Source organism: Vespa velutina, chromosome 10 (genome assembly GCF_912470025.1).
Source record: "Vespa velutina chromosome 10, iVesVel2.1, whole genome shotgun sequence".
Classification (NCBI taxonomy): Eukaryota; Metazoa; Arthropoda; class Insecta; order Hymenoptera; family Vespidae; genus Vespa; species Vespa velutina.
Genome location: NC_062197.1, coordinates 7,297,734 through 7,317,883, shown reverse-complemented (window position 1 = coordinate 7,317,883; position 20,150 = coordinate 7,297,734). Strand labels below are relative to the sequence as shown.

Below are 20,150 nucleotides of genomic sequence, written 5' to 3'. Positions count from 1 at the left end.
AATCTTTTCGAACATTTTTAACAATATATCGGACTTCTTGTAATGATTCATAAAGAACCAAAATCGAAAGGGAAACAAAGATAAAGAGATCTTACCTCTGTAACGATCGATGGAAGATTGCTCGAAAACGTTCGAGTACGTTTAATTAATTGGTACGTCGAATGTAGGAAGAAACGAAAGAGAAGAGGAAAAGGGAGGTAGAAATATACGAGAAGCGATTTGCATTGGCAAATGGTGGGGAGAAAAAGTTAGAAGCAGCAGTGGGATTTTCAGGGACAGTGCGGTGATTGGAGGTGGGGATGGGAGGGTGAAGGAGTATAAAGGAGAAGGAGTACATCTCTCTTTCTCTCTCTCTCTCTCTCTCTTTCTCTCTCTCTCTCTCTCTCTCTTTCTCTCCCTTTCTTTCTCTATCTATCTTCCTTTCTTTCACTCTTGCATACTCTCTTCCTCTTGAAGAGATGCGGTCGAAGACACGAGACACCACGGTCGCGCTCGCTCGTTACATAAGTAAGGTAAAGGATCTCCTCCTGTGCTCTCCTTGAGCCAATCCACATCCGCGATTATGCCACTTTCCATCGACCTCGCTTTACCCCAAGCACTGCTTCGTTTGTTCGCTTCTTTTTTCGCACGTGGGACGTTGCATAGTCAACGTGCATCTGCAAATCTCGATATCCACTTTTTTTATTTTGATCGATCGATTTCATTTTTATCATCTATATTCATCTTCATAAAAATAGTCCGCAATTATAATACACATTTTTACATTTATGATTTGTAATTATTTCATTGCCGCCATACATCAATTAATATATATATATATATATATATATATATATATTTTTTTTCTTTTTAATTCATTTGATATTGTTTCTATTCATTAGTAAATCACTTTGTACTATTCTTTATATATAAATCATTGTGATACGTTTGGATTATTATTCATGCGATACTGTTATCATTAGTAAAAATTTAAAAAGAAAGATATATGCTTATTGAAAGATTTCATTTAGAAAGGTAATTTTATTCGATGATTTCATTTAAATCATTAATATATTTGTTTTTATTTTTTAGCGCCCAACGTTTTTAACGTCCTGCCATCTAGTAAGAATCAGATTGAACTAATCGGCGTGTTCACAGATATATAATATTATAGTTCAGATTTAAATCTTATGATTATCGTACGTTGATAATATATAATTTTATTTGATAAGTGAACGTAAAATTATTAAGAATTTATCATCGATATTATACTGATCCAAATAATAATTTTTATATTCAAAATAACAACGTCGCATACGCACACGCATGTGCGTGTCTTTTTTATAGATCAAACCTTTCTCAATGATAACAAAATTAAATACATATATTAACTTACCGAAATTAATTGAAATAATTTTCTCGTTGTTGACATTGAAAAATCCATGGAACGTAAACTCGTTTAGAAAATCCGAGTTTTTCATTTGTAAATAATTACATTTATTTGATCAATTTTACAGTGTAACAGTGTATGCCATACGCTGAATATAGAATAATCTCTTTTTATAATCTGTTTTACTAATTAAGGCGATTAGTATGTGAGTCGATCCGTAAGAACATATGACGAGTGTAACTTATTCGTCAGGATATTTTTCTTTTTTCTTTTTTTATTTTTTTATTTTTTTTCATTTTTCATCTTTGTGTCTGACATTACGCATTTTCCTTTCATACGTATTAAGTATCATTTGATACGATATACATAATATATTACATATCGTAAAACGTTAGTTACTCTCTATGTATTCGTGCGGATAAGGCCACAATTAGTATATTCCACGTGTGCGTTTTTTCACACACTCATACGTATACTTGTGAGCGTATATGAAGTTTGTTCTTTTTTGTTCTTTTGTGTTAGTATGAAAAATGCTGTGATAAAAACAACGTATAGATTAATGCGTGTGTATTTCATACGGAGTATTTCGAATGTGCGTACTCACCGAATGTTATTCCATTTTTCTATTTTTTTTTCTTTTTTTTTTTTTTTTTCAATTACGTTCGTTTAATTTCTTTTCCTTTTATATATATTTTACAACGAGTTATAAAATGCATGCTCTCACGTACAAGCTTATTAACTCCGTTATAATGAACGCACGCTTTTATACGCGTATATATGTATGTATAATATCGAAAAATTATAGGTCACAATATGTTTTTATGTGTATTTTTAATATAATCTCACGTATGTAGAGAGAAAGGCATAGTGTATATTTATTTGTTCGATAATGTACATGTGTATCCTCTACACGTGTATATATATATATGTATATACATATTTATATTATATAAATATATATAAATATATATGTAAGTGTATATATATGTGTGTCGACATTGTGTGACTATGTGTTCGTATGTTAAATAAAAATAACGCTATTGTATGCATATCAAATTTAGTTTTCATAAGAATATATATATATATATATATATATATATATATATATATATATATATATATATATATTTATATATATAAGAGTCGTCTGTTTTTTTTTCACGTCTATTGTACACCGCAGCCTTAGCGTCGATTTTGTAGCGACTCAGGAGATTACAACGTACGAATCAAAAAAGAAATAACATTAATTAATACAACAACACGACAACGTGTATGTTCCATTTGATTTTTAGTTAACATTGTTAAAACGACAATGATACATTGCATAAGGCGATTTTGATTCTTTGACTTTGCAAGCAAGGCATCTTTTTTATTTTCCTTCGTCCTTTATCGATCCTCTTCCTTTTTTCTCCCCTTGTAATTTCTTCCTTCCTCTTTCACACATACACACAATCACACATACATACACACACATTCTTCCAATTGCGAGCATCTTCTTTCGCGAATAATCAAAATGATTATATATATATATATATATATATGTATATATATATGATTCATCCTCTCGTACATGAGTTCAAATCTCTGAGAGGAAGCATGATGATAATAAATCTATGAGGAAAAAACAAAAAATATAACTGAATTGTTTGTGTATATGTGTAATCGTATAGTGTATATTAGTGTATGTATTTGACACGCGCGTACGAAAGTGTATACGTGTTAGTGTGCGTACGAACGCGCGCTTTTATGTGTGTCTCTTTGTGCGTTTACACACAAACACACACACACACATATATATACATATATATATATATATATGTGTGTGTAAACGCTTTTTAAAAAGTGATTGTAAAAGCAAAAGTCTATCTCCTCGAGGTAGGATAACTTAGGATCATTTAAGATTAAGCGAGGAGAGGGGTGATTCGTGAAAATGATAGGAAGTATATATTATAGCTGTTGAAAAGTTCGTTGCTTTCGATTTACTGAGATGCCTCCTCTTTCTTGCCAGCCTTTCTCTCCCTCTCTCTCTCTCTCTCTCTCTCTCTCTCTCTCTCTCTCTCTTTCTTTCTTTCTTTTTTTATCGCTCCCCTACTCTAAATCCTTTCCATTCTCTCTCTCTCTCTCTCTCTCTCTCTCTCTCTCTTTCTTTTTCACTCTTTTGCTTGCTCCACCTTCTCCATCCTTTCTCTACCGTCCAAACCTTTTCCTCGTTACATTAGCTTCGCCTTGGCACACTCCGGACAGATAATGTCGTCGCCGTCGGTGATGAAGCCACGGCCGACCAACGAAGTTTTGCAACCGGCGCAGATGAAGCACTCGTTGTGCCAGTGCCTGTCCTCAAAGGAAATGAAACGAGTACCTCCGATTCCTAAAAATGAACAAAAAGAAAAAAAAGAAGAAATTTATTTGAGCTTTTGTTTTACTAACAATTCGAAAAATTTGAATTTTTATTGTAAAAAATGTAAATATTAGGTATATCTATAAAAATAGATAAGTTTGTTAAATATATAATGAACACACACATATATATACAAACACACATATGTATGTATATGTATGTGTATACATGTATATACCGGTGATTGGTTTGGAACAAGCGGTGCATCTCTTGGCGAAAAGTTCGCCGAAGCAATCGGCGCAGTACGGCTTGTCATCGCGCGACGTAAATCGTTGGCCTGCCAGCGAATTATTGCAATTGCTGCAAGTGAAGCAATCTCTGTGCCACGGCTCGTTCTTATATGTCACTCCACCGCTGGTGATTATCTATAGGGGAAAAAGAGAGAAAAAAGAAAGAAGAAAAAAAAAAAGAAAAAAGAAAATGAAAAAGAAAGAAGGTGAATAATTTATAGTGCAAAAAAGAAATACAATTTCGAAAGAAAATATAGTTTTTTTTTTCTGAATCAACCAATCCCTACCTTATTGCATTTGACGCATCGAGTGGCAAACTTGTCTTCATAGCAACCGGCACAATAGATTTCCTGTTCACGAGGGATGAAACTCTTCGTACCGATCGGATTCTTGCAAACTACGCAGCAGAAACATTTCTCGTGCCATTGCCTGGTTTTGTATTCCATCTTCTTCGTGCCTGAAAAGAAAAGAATGGACAACGATAATCACCATCAAGCGCAAGCTATTGTACCGTCACGAAAACGATAAATATTTGAAAGACTATTGTTTCTGTACTTGCAAATGTATTGCATCGATTCGGATGGAAGCCAGAGGACTACGAGGGCGCAACGGGAAATATCCCTTCCTTCTATCACGTCTGGACTGTTGAGAACGTCACGCGTAATCGCGTGCGGCACTCAGTGAATTTTAATATTTTGTTTTGCAAAAGGGAAGGTACATATTTCAAATGTCTTTTATAAACGCAACTCAAATGATATCAGAGAATATGGTATACTGTTAACAATAAATGTAATAAAAAGTACAGTGACAAAAGCATCTTGTATTCTAATTTATGTAAAGAATACACGTCGCGCTTATAACGTTTAACAACGCAATAATTTGTCTCTCGATCGTCTGAATACAAAGCTTAACCCTACCTTCGTGCATTCGATGAAAAATGATGACATGATACTAAGAAGATTAATATCTATTCGTAATAACTTTCGTTTCGTTAAGATATACGAGAAGATTTTCTTTGATAAGAGAGATTAAAATGCAATAAAAGACATTCGTGACTCATCAATGCTCTAGTCTATTCATGAAATCATTTATTATACCTGTATATCTCTTCTTTATCGAATTTATAAGGAAAAAAAAAAAAAAAAAAAAAAAGAAAAACATAAGATTCAGCCTGACAAATTGAACGTTAGAAAAATCATAGACATTCTCTATAGATCTATTTATCAAAAGTAAGACATATCTGCCGATTTTGTTATCAATAGAAAAAAAAATAAAGAAGAAATAAAAAAAATGAAAAAGAAAGAAAAATACAATAATACACATAAAGTGACATATTTTTCGTAGATTACATCTTTTTGGTCCAGCGTGACTCAAGAAACGATTCGTGATGTCACGATGGACAAGCAATGCCTCCGTATATGTACAAAGTCTGATGGTCCAAGGCTGCAGATGTGGCAATCCATATAGGTACGCCTCGTGTCGTAGTCGTCATAATCGTCGTCGTCGTCGTCGTCGTCGTCGTCGTCGTCGTCATCGTCGTCGTCGTTGTCGTCGTCGTCGTCGTTGTTGTCATTGTCGTCGTTGTCGTTGTCGTTGTCGTTGTCGTTGTCGTTGTCGTTGTCGTTGTCGTTGTCGTTGTCGTCGTTGTCGTTGTCGTCGTTGTCGTTGTCGTTGTCGTCGTTGTCGTTGTCGTTGTCGTTGTCGTTGTCGTTGTCGTTGTCATTGTCGTTGTCATTCCGTACTTCAATCATGTTTGCTCGTCCTCCGATAATTCTAAGTTAAACGGCGTATTAATTTCGAGTTGCAACGATGAGATCGCAATCTTTTTACAGCAATATTTTCAAAAGGCGTTACGAAAGAGATTATATAAGTGAAAGATTAATGAAACTATCTATAATGTTCATTAAATTCGAAGGAATAAATGGGATCGTTTAAATCATGATTTTATGCTGATTTATAGGATACATTATCTGTGAACACGAATGGATCGATAGATCAAGAAGCTTACTGGGTTTGCGTCATCATTTAATATAATACATAGAATGATCCAATTAATCAAGAAGATAAAAAAAAATATAAGAATAAATTCATATGATCAATACAAAAGTTTAACCTATAAACAAATATCCTGACCTATGGCAAGTGGATGTTTTTGTTAAATATATTGACATTATTTCGAGAAATTATTTGGAAAATTTCGATGAAGCGTAAATTGATAAGAAACGATCGTGTGTCTACAAAATTATATATATAGTTTAGGGTGACATCACGCATATTAATATAATGTTATCGAGGCTTTTATCGATCCGGATAAATACTTTATGAATGGCAAATGAAAAGGAAAAACGATTGCACTCAAGCTTCAAAACTTTCAATTAAGTTTCGAAGCGAAATTATTATGTAATTAAATTTATTAATTATACTTAAAATACCTACTATGACACTATAATATACTCGATTATGCACAAGTTATGATAGATATACACGTGTAATCAAGTAACATATTTTAATGTATTCAAGATCGAATAGATTTCCTGAGTCGATTCGTATAATTAAAAAAAAAAAAGAAAAAAGAAAAAAAAAAGAAAAAAAGGAAAGAATAATTCATAGAATCGATAAATCATACAGGAAATAATATTTATATATAAACAATGATTATGTCATAGCTCGAATAATAAGTTTCTTTCTTTTTTCTTTTTCTTTTTTTTCTCTCATATATTCTCTTCACACTGAAAACACAGCGATTTTTTTACTTTAATAAAAAGAAGTTCTCAACAAAGATACAAGCATTCGTTAATGTCATGCTTGTTACACGATTGAGTACTCGTGATTCCCGATAAGGTGACGTTTAAGGCTCCTTCGTCTCGCTCTACTTTTCTCCTTTCGCGACTATATCCACCACCTGTGTCGCCATCGTGACTCGAAATCGTCCCCATGTTTATCTACATGCGTATCCTACTATGTATCCTACTACGTATCTATATATATGTGTGTGTGTGTGTGTGTGTATATATATACACGTTTATTACAAGTAAAGAATATCTTTTCTACCCACGATCATCATCCTTTCTCTTTCTATAATCGCGATATCAACTATACGAAATAAAATATAAAATAACATTTTTCGATAGCAATCACCTGGTTTAGCTAATTTTTGATCTCCAAGAAGACAATCCTTTCCAAGATAACACCTAAATTTGGTATCACCTTCCATAGGAAACATGCTGAGTACGGCAACATCCTCATCATTTTCTTTAGCCCTTCGAATCCTTTCCTCACCTACGGTTTTCGTTTGCAAGTGAAGTTTGCTCGAAAGTCTTTCGCTTAACGCGTCGGTAGCCATTTTCCTTTTATCGATCGGACCTGAATCGATATGCACCGAAGACGGTAATCGTGCGGATAAGGTGCGGCTAATCTTTACATCAAATTTCGCGCTTTTTCACGGCCAAACGAGATGTTTCTGTTTGGCATCGAATCTTTCCCGATTTTTCGTAAGACTCTTTCATGCAGATCGAATTATTTTTTTTTTTTTTTAATTTCTTTTTGTTTCTTCTTTCCTTTTTTTTATTTTTCTTCTTTCTTTAGATGATAACTTTTCGTTAGAGGGAGTTATCAACGCAGTAAAACGAACATGAATATTAGATTGAAATAAGACTGTATATTTATACTATGAGGAGAACGAAACCGGTTCGTTTGTGAGAGGAGGAACGAGATAAGTATAAGAAGCACTCGTGGATAACTGCGGATTGTATCGGTAGCGGAATCGAGCCGTGCGATTAGCCCGAAGGCTTGCGAGCCACTGAGAGGGCAGACCACTCGTCGTCGGTTCTTGGAGTCACCGTCGCGACTTGCGAGCAGGCGCAACGTGCGTTATACTCTTTATGCTTTGCGGTGATAACTCGACGACGAAGGGAATCCTATCCTCCCCTTTCTCTTCCTTCTCTTCCCCCTTAAATCGTATAAATCGGAGAGTTTTTTTTAGCTATATTTACTAGGAAAAAATTGTCTAACGTGTTACGTTTACACAAATTTTATCAATACTTATCTTATCGTTTGATCGAATTTAAATGACTTTTAATATCGATAACAAATCTATGACGATAATAATGAAATAAAAATAATAATAACAAAATGTATAAGTTAGAAATTTTAATTTTATAAAAATGTAATATAAATTAATACGATTTTATCTGATGTTTTTTCAAATGTAAAATAAAATGGCATACGAGATTGCATAGATCAGTCTAAATAGATCTATACAAATTGTAATTTACTAAAGTGTAAAGATTTGTATCAAATAAAAAATATATGATTTAGACAACTCTCCTCACTAACTATTCACAATTTCCTAATTTTTATCGATCCCTATTTTAATTTCGTTCTATCAATAAAATATTTAATAAATAGATCATATGCGAAATAATTTTGACAAAGTTTTATCCAAATTCTCTCTGTATATGGACTTACGCGTACGCATATACTACACGCATACCAATAAGTTAGTATACAAGCGTAGGAGTGAAGTCCTCTTCCCTCTCCCTCCTCTCTCTCTTTCTCTCTCATACTCTCGACGATGCACGATTATTATCACGATTCGTGTCTGTGCTTAAGACCTTGACTTGGTTACCTTAATAAGATTTACCTTACAGGATATGGGATACGTATCGCCTCTCTCTTTCTATCCTTCGATCGTATCCAATGTCGCAAATCGTTGTGTGGTCTTAAGGTCATATACGATCGATCGATCGATCGATCAGGCTCACGTGCGAATTAGGACTTTTTTGCCCATTCTCTTACCATTTATCAAGATTTCAATTCTATTATATATATATATATATATCTTTTTGTATCGAAGTATTTAAAATAACGTACCAGCACGAAAGATTTCACCGCATCCATCGCAACGGCTAGCAAACTGAGCGTCGTAACAGTTGCCACAGTAAATTTTATCCACCTTGCTTCCAAATTGTTTGTCCACCAAGGATACTCTGCACCTGTTGCAAAGGAAGCAAGCCTCGTGCCAGTGCTTGTCCTTGTAAGACAAATCCTACAAAAAGGATCAGACAATTTTTTACAATTATTTTCAGATAGAATATATGTATGTATACATAAGTATTATCGAAAAGGAAAAAGAAAAAGAAGAAGAAAAAACAGAAGAAATAAAAGATGACGCGCAGCAAACACGAAGTTGTTTCTATTTCGAGGAATGAACGAATTAACGCCTACGTTTATTTAAACGTTAAACTTCTCGACTCACACAGAGAGATTATTTCTCAATCTTGTTAATCGTGACTTTTTTACTCGCTTTATTACTGATCGGATAAAGATTATTATTTTCTGTCACGCATTTTCCGTGTTATATTATTTAATAATTTATAAGCTATTTCTCTTCCTTTCTCTCAAAAAAAAAAGAAACAAAAAAAAGAAAAACAAAAAAATAAACAAAGAAAAAAAAAGAAGAGAGACGACATTTGTGACGTCATCGACGGTTGAATCATTCTCATTAACAGTTGTTATCTTTCTCGCTCACTCACTCACTCTCTCTTTCTCTCTCGTCGTCCTTGTCCTTTGCGCACGACTGCGACGTAAAAAGACAAGAAGTAAAAGAACCGAGGTAATATGTAAGCTCTCTCTTTCTCTCTCACCTTCGAGTCGATACCAATGATTTTGTTACACTCCTCGCAGCCATTAGCGAAAACGCTCTCATAACACTTGATGCAGTAAGGATGCTCGTCCCTGAGAACGTAACGTTGTCCTGTCAAGGATTCGTCGCACTGCCAGCAACAAAAATGTCCACTGTGCCAGTCCTTGTTCATCGCCTTCGTGTACTCGCCACTGAAAATCAACTGCAACGAACAAAATTAACGAGTTATTAATCGATTACATTTATTTTTTCATAATCTCCTCTTCTTTTTCATAATTCCCACCCCCATCCCCCCAAAAAAAATTCTGTTGTGAATCTTTTGGCCTTGGAAATTTTATCTGTGACATTAAAATAATGTTAAAATAATATCTGTGTATATATGTCAGTTTTTTCGAATTATGTCTGTGACATTATTTATAAGTGTTTCTTATATGTAAATTGTAAATATTTTTTTTCCGAAATTTTCTATGAATCCGTTCCTAACTTGTGGCGTTTAGCATCTTTAAAAAAATCTATTGCTAAACATTGTTAAACGAGAGAGTCCTAATCGACGTTCTCGACAATATCCACCGATAGCGTCGAGTTTACAAAGATAAGCGAGTCAATTTATCCTACGACGCAATTTTGATTATCGCGTTTCTCTCTTATTCGTCGTATACTTTCCATAAAAAGAAAAAATAATGAGTCTCGCACATTATTTTTCGTCGTCACAGGCACATTTACAATCGTCGTGAATATATACAATGTTCGAAAAATTCCAGAACGCTATGATCTTGCCCTACCAGGTATACGTATATATGTATATATGTAAGTACCTTGGATAAGTGCCCTTGTATGTGCTGGCTGAGTATGTTTGTACACGAATTTTTATTGAAAAATTTTGTTACGTATTCAAGCAAATTTTATTAAGTTATCAATTTTTGTTTCAAAATTTAAATATCAAGTATAATGGCAAATTAAATGTTCTTTGTTACTCGCAAACAAATCAAAGAAATGTAAAATGTAATTATGTAATCTAGAATGTCAATCAGAAGGGAAGATGAAAAAGTCATTGAAAGAGATAATGACGGTGAAACAGGTAAAGTTAATATTTTGACTATTTGCACGAAAATGATTAGAATGAATTTAAAAACTTTTAATAAATACGAAAAAAAGATAAGAAAATGTGATTAAGGAAGACAAAAATTTCTTTTGATCATTCATGATTAAAGCTGAAGAGATAGTGCGATTTAAATGAAAATTATGCGATCGGTCAAAGGATAAATCGCGAGTGAATCGATCGTAAGGGATGAAAGAACGAAAGAAGGTTATCATCAGCCAGCACATACTCTTCGATGGCATGATGATTGTTCTGCGTGCTGTCGATCTCGGTGATCGTGACCTCGGCGTTCTGATCGTGGCTCTCCCTACGTTTTGTCGTCTTCTTCACTTTGCGAACCTTGCGCTCGGTGGTCGTGTACACTAGACTATCTACGTCCGCCATTGTCTTTTCTTCTCCTCTTTTTTTCTATCTCTGTGTTTTAATTCTTTCCTTAAAAACTTCCCAACAAAAACTCGTGCGAGATTGAACGCGAACGAGTTTTTATAAAGATATGATATTAAATAAAGATAAATATAGAGATAGATATAGAGAGCGAGATGAAAGTCTCGAAAACGAGGGAAGACAACGTCGTAGAGTAGGAAAAAGAAAAATTGTTTTCTTCGTATCGATCGAAAATTTAAATCGAAAGTCGCGAGTCGCGGGATCGCTCGTTGTGCCCAGCAGCTTTCGAGCTTGCGAACTGACTGAAATCTAGGATCGGTCTGCTCCGGGCGTCATCATATCGGGACGCTATTTTCGGCGTCCCGACGACTCCAGAAACACCGCGCTCTTCCCTCCTCTCTTTCGGACACCTTTCCCTCCTTCTCCTCTTCCTCTTCCTCTTCCTCCTCTTCCTTCACTGGCCGGACGCTCCTACCAATCCTCGGTGCAGTGTGCCGGGTGCAACTTTTCTACGATGTGTGTTTCTCTCTCTCTCTCTCTCTCTCTCTCTCTCTCTCTCTCTCTCTCTCTCTCTTTCTCTCTCTTTCTTTCTTTCTCTCTCTCCTCTTGAAAACTCGACGACGTCTCCCCATTCGTTTCTCTCACCACCTCTTTCTATCCCTTACTCTGTTTCCGTTTGTTTTATAGACACACGACCACCCCTTTTTTCTTGTTACCCCTTACGATTTTTTTTTAATCCTTCTTTCTTTCACAGGAAAATCATTTCCAAACTTTTCAATCCGTTCTAAGGTCTTTGACTTTGACTCTTAAATTTTTTATCCTCGTCGATCGAGAAAACTTTCTAAATAGATCTCGCGAACTAATGGTGTCTGTCGATCTAACTTCGAAACGGGAGATTCGTTTCGTTGCTATAAACTGCTTGTACGCATCTGGTTTGCGTTTACACGACAGAAGTATCAATGGAAAAATATACGAAATCGTAATCGTCTATTTGGGAGAATGGATTTCTTTAGTTGGTCTCTTTTAATTACAAGGATTGATACCTATCGAAATAATATGACGGTTTCATTTATAATTGCTTGAAATTAAAAAAAAGATAAGAGAAAAAAGAAATATTTTCATTCATCAATGTAGACATTAGACATTTAGAAACGAATGTGTGTATGTTAAATTAGTCCGTTCTGTTTTTCTTTTTCTTCTTTCTTGATCTCAATGGCTCATTTCTACCGTGGAAAAAAACAAATTTATCAGAGAATCGAAATTGAAAGAGATATACGAATAACATCTAAATTTAACGATCATTTCGTCGAGATTTTTTCGTTAAGAAAGTTTCGAAGAACATCGTCGACCCCAGCGACGTTTTGATCACTTGCCAAACAGGTGGTTCCCCGACTCGATGGGGGCGAGGTGGGCGGAAAATAGAATCACGTTGAAAAATAGAAAAAGGAGTAAATACGGTAATTGGGTCGGAATGTTTCACACATCACCAATATCTTCGTTCACCCACGCGGATTCGTTCACTATTACTCCTTCGAATCTTTCTCTATCTTTATCGAATTTTATCGGAACGTACAAAACTTGTTACGACGAGAAAGAGCAATAAACTTCAAGTTCGAATGATTGTTTCCTGAGAGAGAGAGAGAGAAAAAAAAAGTTGTTGTGATAACGTAATATAGTCACTTAACTTCGACGAGAGGGAAAGATACGAGAATGTGTAATTTAATCCGATCTGGACCAAAGGAAAAGAAAGAAAGAAAGAGAGAAAGAGAGAGATAAATAGAGAGAGAGAGAGAGAGAGAGAGAGAGAGAGAGAGAGAGAGAGAGAGAGATGCACAGGAGTAGGTCGATTAAAAATATATCTTAGAAAAAAACTTTGTTCGACCCAAAAAGAGATTCGTCGATGAAAATTTTCGCTCGAGACAACGCTGCGAGATGGCGACGATGCCGGCAATGGCGGTATCCTCGTCTCCTCCTGTAAATGTCGAGCTCTATGCGCGATATATACGTATATTATTTGCAGACGAGTATGAGATTGATATTTTGGGAGACCCTACACGAGGCACACGGCACCAATAAACGCCGCAAGAAAGACCGCGACCATTTCGTGCAAATATTAAATACCTTTTTTCTATTCCTCTTTTTATTTTTTTTTTATTTTATTTTATTTTCCTGTTAATATACCTTCTCCTTTTGTCTTATTATCCTTAAGAAACTTTCAAGTGTGCGTATCGATACATTCGAATTTCGATCGTCTATCGTCATTGGAATGAATGTTATCGGAATTAATTACAATCTAATTAAGAAGACCTAAATATATAGATGAAACATTAATATTTCGATCGAGGACGAAATCATATGACGAATATGAATACACAGAGTAGGCGTAAGTTGGCCCACCAGCGGCGACCATGAACGCGACCGAGAAAGAAGAGGTGGGAGTTGTATCTCCAAATACCGCGATGTTTCAGAGTATCAAGAATCCGATACGCTTTATTTTGCGTAAGAAAGAAATCATTCTCGTGAAATTCAAGGGGAAGAAGCTCGTACGTATCATTTTCTATGTCGACGACAACAAACAATTCTCTATCTATGTATCTACTTATCTATCTTTCTCTTTCTCTGTATTTCTCGTGGAGGCTAACTACTATACATCGGATTACCCAGAAAGCTTTGTTCCGATCGGTGTCAGGTGTGGTGTATTCAATGTGTCCTTTTCCGTGGATGGAACTCACATCTTCCGCGCTGACGTATTCCTCGTCGTCCTCGAAAGAGGACATCGACTTGAAGAATAATACTGGTTCCTTCTTCTCCCTTCCTCCATCGTTTCGGGTTGTCGACTCTGTCTCAAAAATGATGTCCCTGACCCTCCCATAATCGTTTCTACTAGCTTCCTCAAAAGTGGATATTTTCAAGGAGTTCGAATGATCCTGATTATATGACCTCTCCACGGAAGCAATAGCATATTCGATGACATGAGGATCGGCACAATCGTCGGTACTTGTAGTCTCGGTTGAAGCTGATCGAAATCTTCTACGTTTGAAAGAACTTTTAGCACGTTTCTCACGAGAATATAAGTCTCGTTTACTTTCGGATAAACCCAACGCAGGATTCTCCACTTGGAGTTCCACAGTTTCGAGTTTTTCAACGAATGGTCTCTCCTCAAAACTAGTTTGTACTTGAACAGAAACACTAGCCCTGCTTTCAGATCTGGATAAACTCGGACTTCCCGGAGGAGACGTGTTCGTCCATTCGTCTTTGAAAATATTACGTGACGTTTGTACAGATATATCTGATTTACGTCTCTCTGGTTCGCGTTGTCTCTTAGATTTCTTTGTACTAAGATTTTCCGCGGATTTGCTAATCCTCGCATTCTTCGATTTCAATCTCGTTGCTTTTCGAACGATTGTCGTCGATGGCTTGATTTTAGATCTTTTTAACAATTGTCGATTTTTATCGACTTCCGTATCAATTTTTGACGATTCTATGCTATCAAATTTTTTGGAAACATCCGGTGATTTTGACCTTTGAATTAATTTTTTTAATATCGATGTGTCTTCATAATCGGATTCATTTCCAGATAAGGGAGATTCTTCGTACCTTGTTGTATCTCGAACTAGCGAAACATCGAACGTTTTCGTTTTTACACGCTTTTCCAAAATATCCTCGTCGAAGGATATGTCGGATTCGTTGCTCAATTCCGATTCCGATTTTCGAGTAGTAGCAATAATCGATATCGGCGTCGGTACTCTAAAATATTCTTCTGATTTTTCCGCGAGCGTAGATGTAATAATCTCAGTAGATTCGCCGAACTCTTTCGAGAGACTTTCGAAATCGGGATCAATTTTTGATTCCGATCTAGCCAAAAGATCCGTAGTACTACAATCGGTAAGAGTATTGCCATCGAAAGTTTGATCCTTGGATCGAAGTTCGCTTCGTATTCTCAAACTATATTCATGAAGATTTTCCAACTTGTACTTGGCGCCAGAGGATAAATCAAGATCTCTCGAATGACCAATACCACATAAAGAATCATGTATTGTGAATCCACCTTGAGGACGATCGTGATAAGACAGACATGTTGTCGGTGGATCGATCCAAGTGATCGAACGATGGGATACTCGATTAAGGCACGTTAACAATTCAAGGACTCCAACGCAACCAACGAGCACCGACAAAAGCAAACCCATTTTTCCGACGAATTTTCTCCGTTCGATCTTCGATTGAATTAATTGTTTCGAACGTGCCTCGCCATTCAGATATCGATATCTTCGATCGTCGTAACGTTTACTCTTTAACCGATCTCTTACTACAATAAAGATCAAATGCAAAAGCGAGATTTCTCAATAAAATCCTTTATATACGAGGAGTTCTTGCACAACGAGGTTAAAATCGGTTAAACACTCCGCGAAAGATCAAGTCGTGTATCATTTTATTGGCACACGGTCGTTCGTTCCTTTTAACATCGATGCCCGTTCTCCAACTAATTTCTGGCTAAAGAAGTATTCAGCTTCAGATAAATCGTCTTCGATCGAAGAGAAGAACTCGTTCGTTCGTTGCTCGATCTTAGCCGTTCCAATCGTGATCACAAGAAAGATCATCTAGATTTTTCAGGAAAATATAATAACTCTGAAAATACGTATCAATGTATTTTTCAAAACGGATCGATCACATGGCATCGTAAATTCGATGATTTTTCTTTGATAAATTATCCAAAGATAAGACCGATATAGACGAAACGGAAGGTCCTTTTCGTTCATCGTCTTCGTCGTCCGCGATCTTCAAGATAGCTGACGTAAGCAAAAGAAAGAGACGAGATTACGTAATCCTTGAGAAGCAGAAGACACCCACGCTAGACTTGGTTTATGTCCACTACGTAACACGGACCACGTATTCGTCTCTCCGATCACGTTTTCTGATACTCCTCTCGTTCTCTCTCTTTCTCTCTCTCTCTCTCTCTCTCTTCCTCTGTCTATCTCTCTCACTCTCTCTCTCTCTCTCTCTCTTTCTCTCTCTATCTATCTATTTATCTATCTCAGTCTCTCTCTTTCTTCCTCCCCCTCTTTTCGTTCCTCTTTTTTTAACAACTCAAACAGATATACGTGGCCAATCGTGTCACGAGTTTCTCTGGATAGTTTTCGTTGCTCTGAAAGAGAAAGGAAGATACAAGAAAGAGATAGATCGGAAGGAAGAGAGAGAGAAAGAGAGAGAGCTAAGCCGAATAGGGGTTGTCAAACCCGAGATTATCGACAGCTTATCCGTGCGAGCGTATCCGATGAAGAACTGTTTTATTTCCGCGAGCGGAAAGCAAAGAACGCTCGACTTCTCCTCTCTGCCTTGCCGCCGCCGTCGCGTCGACTCCGCGACGACGTGGATCCACTATATGCGGCTAAATTCTATACTTAGAACAAATAACCCTGGACGAATAAATTGGTGTCTTTAATACGATCACTCGCAACGAACATGATTAAGAATCGATCGATCGATCTTTTAATTTCCATCGTAAGTTTTTTTTTGTAATTTCATTTTAAAAAGGTCCTGAAGCGATTGCAAAATCTCGACGAATCGAATATTTAAAGTCGGGTTTTTTTTTTTTTTTTTTTTTTTTTTTTTCTTTTTTTTTTTCTTTTTTTTTTAAATAACATCCTTTTCTCTTTCTTTTGCGTCATACAATAGATCTTCTTTCCATTACCTCATGGCTTATGATTTCATCATCAGGAGGATCCTCGACACGCGCTTTGCGCGCGGTACACTGTTCTGGCTACTATCCAAAAAGATATCGAAACGAGTACGAACGAGCTTATCGAACTCTCGATGATCTATATTTATGCCTCTTGATCGATCGAATTTAGGAGAAAAGTAATTATTTATGACCATTCGGAATCCCATTGAGAAATAATTTAGATTTTTCTATCCTAGCATTATCGTAAAATTCATACCTTTTCTTTTTTTTACATTATATCATGCGTATAATTTCACCTTTTTTTTTTTTTTTTTTTTTCTTAAATAATATTAAATATTAATATCATTTTGTGCCTTCTAAAAAATATTTTATTTAACATTGAATAAAGAAAAAAAAAATCATCAAATTACGTAAAGCGATTTAAGAAATCTTCGAAGAAATCGTCGTATCTCCTTTTCACATATTATATTATTTGCAATTTTTAAATAAATATTAAATACTTCGAAGCCTTCAAAAATGAAAGAAAAAAGAAAATCAATTAACATTGAATAAGAGAAATCTTCGACGAAACGAAATGAAACGAAACGAAACGAGTTTTATGGAATCCTCGAAGAATCAACTTTTTGCTTACTCGTGAGAAATTAGTAATGAGATGAGGGAAGGAATAGAGAGGAGAGGATAAGAGAGGAGAGAAGAGAAAAGGAAAAAAAGAAAGGAAAGAAAAGACGACGCGACGGGACAAGACGAAAGAGTGGCCGCAAGATCCTCGTCCGCTCCGAAGTACTTTCATGACTGGCGCCAAAAATAAACGCATCCTCAACGGCCTATCGGAATAGGAGCGAAAATAAATCGGCGCTTCGTCGTGTCCGTCTACTCGCTTTACACGCAAAGAGATTCCACGAATTATCTGATTTTCCGCGTGCTTGCTTGGACGACGCAAGTAATTAAGACGGGCGCCAGGTGTCCGTCTACACGAATCTACGAATCTTCAAAATTTTATTATATTTTCGACGATTATAAGCAGAACTATGGCTGAAAAAAATGTTTTTCCCCTCTACTTTTTTCATATAAACTTCACGAACAATAATAATTTCTATGGAAGATGGCCTTATTGAAAAAAAAAAAAAAAAAGAAAAAAAAAAGAAAGAGAAGAAAAAAAGAAAAATAATAATAAAATCCCATAGCTGATGATTTAAGAGGTTAAACGGCGTATCATTGAAGAAAGGTAGAAATTAGTCGACCTCCTTGCCATGAAAGACGTTTCTGGAGGGAAACGGAACAATGCCAACGCTATTTCCGTCGATGATCGAACGTGAGCATGCCACGGTCGAAGAAAAGCGTGCCACCGAATCTTTAAAGCCCCTTTTCAGCTGACCGAATTAGATCCGCGAAGCCGCGGCAGCTACCACCGCGTAGGACGACCTTCCTTTACACGAACACTTCGAACCTGGTTCCACCAAGCTCCACCTGGTTCTACCGGGCTCCAAACCAATTCCACCTGATTCAACCTTCTTCCATTTCATATATCCAAACGTTTCCACTATAATACGATCCTAAAAACATTTGCTAACTTTTCTCTTCTATCTTTCTTATCTTTTCGAACTTTTTCATTTTAAGTTTATACATTTTATTCGATGAACGAGTAATTCCTCATTTTAAAAACTATATTCAAGGACGAAACTTGCTTCGACCCAGATTTACTTCATTCACATATAGCCTGCAAAATCTGACACTGAACAAGTTTGATCATGAAAAACGGCTCAACTTCGTGCCGAAATTATTCTCCTGTCCGAACGAACGAATGATTAAATTACACTTATGTGATCGTAAATGACAATCTACTCTAACGAAATAATATAATTATTTAAAAGAAAAGAAGTTTTCTCTCGCTGAACGATTTTGGATTTATAGTATTCTCCTTCCCCACGGAGCTTATTTAAACTCGCATTGAAAGGAGAGACGAGAGAACATGCGAACGATAATAAGTTCGCAAATTTATTACTCGGCATGTTGTATATGAAACGTCAAATCCAAATGTCTACAGTAATGTATCACTGGCAACGAATAAGTAGCACGAACTATAAATCAATTTTAATCCTTCGATATTATACTCTATACTCTTCTACGTAAAACTTAAGATTGGAAAATCCTCTCTATTTATTTGCAATCTTTTTGCGTTTAGGCTTAGGACAAGATTTCACGTAGCGCCGTTTCCTTCTCGCACAACGGCGAATCGAAAATAGATTACCCGTTAGAATTTTAAGCGGAAACTATAAGCGTAAATTACGTCATTGGTACGCTTTGCTTTTGTATAAAGGCGGCTTCTTCCTCGGTCGAAAGCTCAGAACATCGTTGAGACTGAGCTGTACGGTCTATCTATCGTGCTATCACAGAGAAATTTTCAATCGTATTTGAAAATTGTCTTCGAGTTACACGATTACTTACCAAAATGTATACGTCTTCAAATCTTTTCGTTGAGAAATATCAAAGGGATAAGAAAAAAGTCTTTTATACTTCGTTACTTTTTCAATTGTCAAAGAGGATTTTTTTTGTTTATCCGACGAAACGCGTTCCACGATGTAATCAACTTATTCGATCGTTAATAGAAAGAAAGAGAGAGTTCGTTAGAACGGTCTAGTTTATTGTAGAGGATTGTACGAGAATCGTGCACCTTCGATGACTGGCTCTAATAAAAGACGAGAACGGGTTAGGCTCTGGATAGGCCGAGATCGTGGTGGGAGCTTCGACACGAAGTCAAAATAGATTACCGACCTCTTGCAACCGAATTAACGCTTTCGCTTAGATTTTCATTTCGAAGGAAACCATTCCTCGAACGTATATTTCCTATTCGGATTTCGAAATCTCAAATATCTCTTACGAAAAGTCTGCGGGACTCGTATGATGCCAAGAGTATGGCGCAAAACCGAAGCTTTGAATTATTTGAGTGGTAGATATATATTTGTGAATATGTCGCTATTTATCAAACAGTATGAGTCATAGAATATCTGGACACCTTCACAAATTCTGAATTATATACTTTCGTTCAATTATGCAAAACGTTTTGAATTATTCAATAAATACAAGGGAAAAATTAATGAATTATAGAAAGTATATAAAAAATTTTCAAAATTTATTCTTTTCTTACCTTTTTTTTTTTTTTTTGTTCAAATCATATATTCGATTTGAAAAAAAAAAAAAAAAAAGAAAAGAAAGAAAAAAGAAAAAAAATATGAAAAATATATTTTTTATTCCTACTACGACAGAAAAAAATTTTTCCTTGAATTCTGAATATACTGTTTTTTTATTTATCACATTCATTTCTTTGATGAACTCGAACTTCATTTGA

General features: G+C 35.8%; 3 protein-coding genes across 14 annotated transcripts in view; all 3 read right to left on the bottom strand.

Moving 5' to 3' along the window:
• The window catches only part of LOC124952600 (zinc finger protein rotund), a 37,361-nt gene extending 34,914 nt beyond the window's left edge, over positions 1-2,447 (bottom strand). Inside the window, exons 1-2 of the mRNA XM_047502718.1 lie at positions 1,376-2,447; positions 96-723 (exon numbers count right to left, since the gene is read on the bottom strand). The gene's annotated coding sequence lies outside the window, so the exon portion shown is untranslated. The remainder of the gene's footprint in view (positions 1-95; positions 724-1,375) is intronic.
• Positions 2,448-2,654: 207 nt separating this feature from the next.
• LOC124952588 (four and a half LIM domains protein 2) overlaps positions 2,655-20,150 on the bottom strand; it is a 51,588-nt gene continuing 34,092 nt past the window's right edge. For 6 of the 10 annotated variants that reach the window (XM_047502685.1, XM_047502686.1, XM_047502688.1 and 3 more), the window contains 5 exons: positions 9,643-9,843; positions 8,870-9,044; positions 4,285-4,454; positions 3,946-4,132; positions 2,655-3,737 (listed from right to left, as the gene is read on the bottom strand). In XM_047502685.1, the coding sequence (XP_047358641.1) occupies positions 3,580-3,737; positions 3,946-4,132; positions 4,285-4,454; positions 8,870-9,044; positions 9,643-9,843 (891 nt within the window). In that variant the 3' untranslated portion in view covers positions 2,655-3,579. Of the gene's footprint in view, positions 3,738-3,945; positions 4,133-4,284; positions 4,455-7,135; positions 7,813-8,869; positions 9,045-9,642; positions 9,844-10,969; positions 11,447-11,470; positions 12,168-20,150 lie in introns of those variants that run through there. The other 4 variants (XM_047502689.1, XM_047502690.1, XM_047502691.1 and 1 more) reach the window with 4 other exon arrangements.
• Positions 11,127-19,238, bottom strand: LOC124952593 (uncharacterized protein F59B10.2-like). Of its 3 annotated transcripts, none has more exons than XM_047502699.1 (2): positions 13,785-19,238; positions 11,127-11,633 (listed from the first exon to the last, which is right to left on the bottom strand). In XM_047502699.1, exons 1-2 carry the CDS (start codon positions 15,309-15,311, stop codon positions 11,460-11,462), a joined length of 1,701 nt encoding a protein of 566 aa, XP_047358655.1. In that variant the 5' UTR covers positions 15,312-19,238; the 3' UTR covers positions 11,127-11,459. The 3 variants fall into 3 exon arrangements, with proteins under 3 accessions (XP_047358655.1, XP_047358656.1, XP_047358658.1); XM_047502700.1 differs by lacking the exon at positions 11,127-11,633 and adding an exon at positions 11,861-12,853 and having other exon boundaries at positions 13,785-17,865; XM_047502702.1 differs by lacking the exon at positions 11,127-11,633 and adding an exon at positions 11,861-12,751 and having other exon boundaries at positions 13,785-17,860.

Excerpts from the sequence above, each read along its gene's own strand:
- LOC124952593 (XM_047502699.1), bottom strand. The coding sequence starts at position 15,311 with ATGGGTTTGCTTTTGTCGGTGCTCGTTGGTTGCGTTGGAGTCCTTGAA. Across the intron at positions 11,634-13,784 it reads ATCGGAACAAAGCTTTCTGG|AAAAGTTGCACCCGGCACAC; the intron begins GTAATCCGATGT and ends CACACATCGTAG.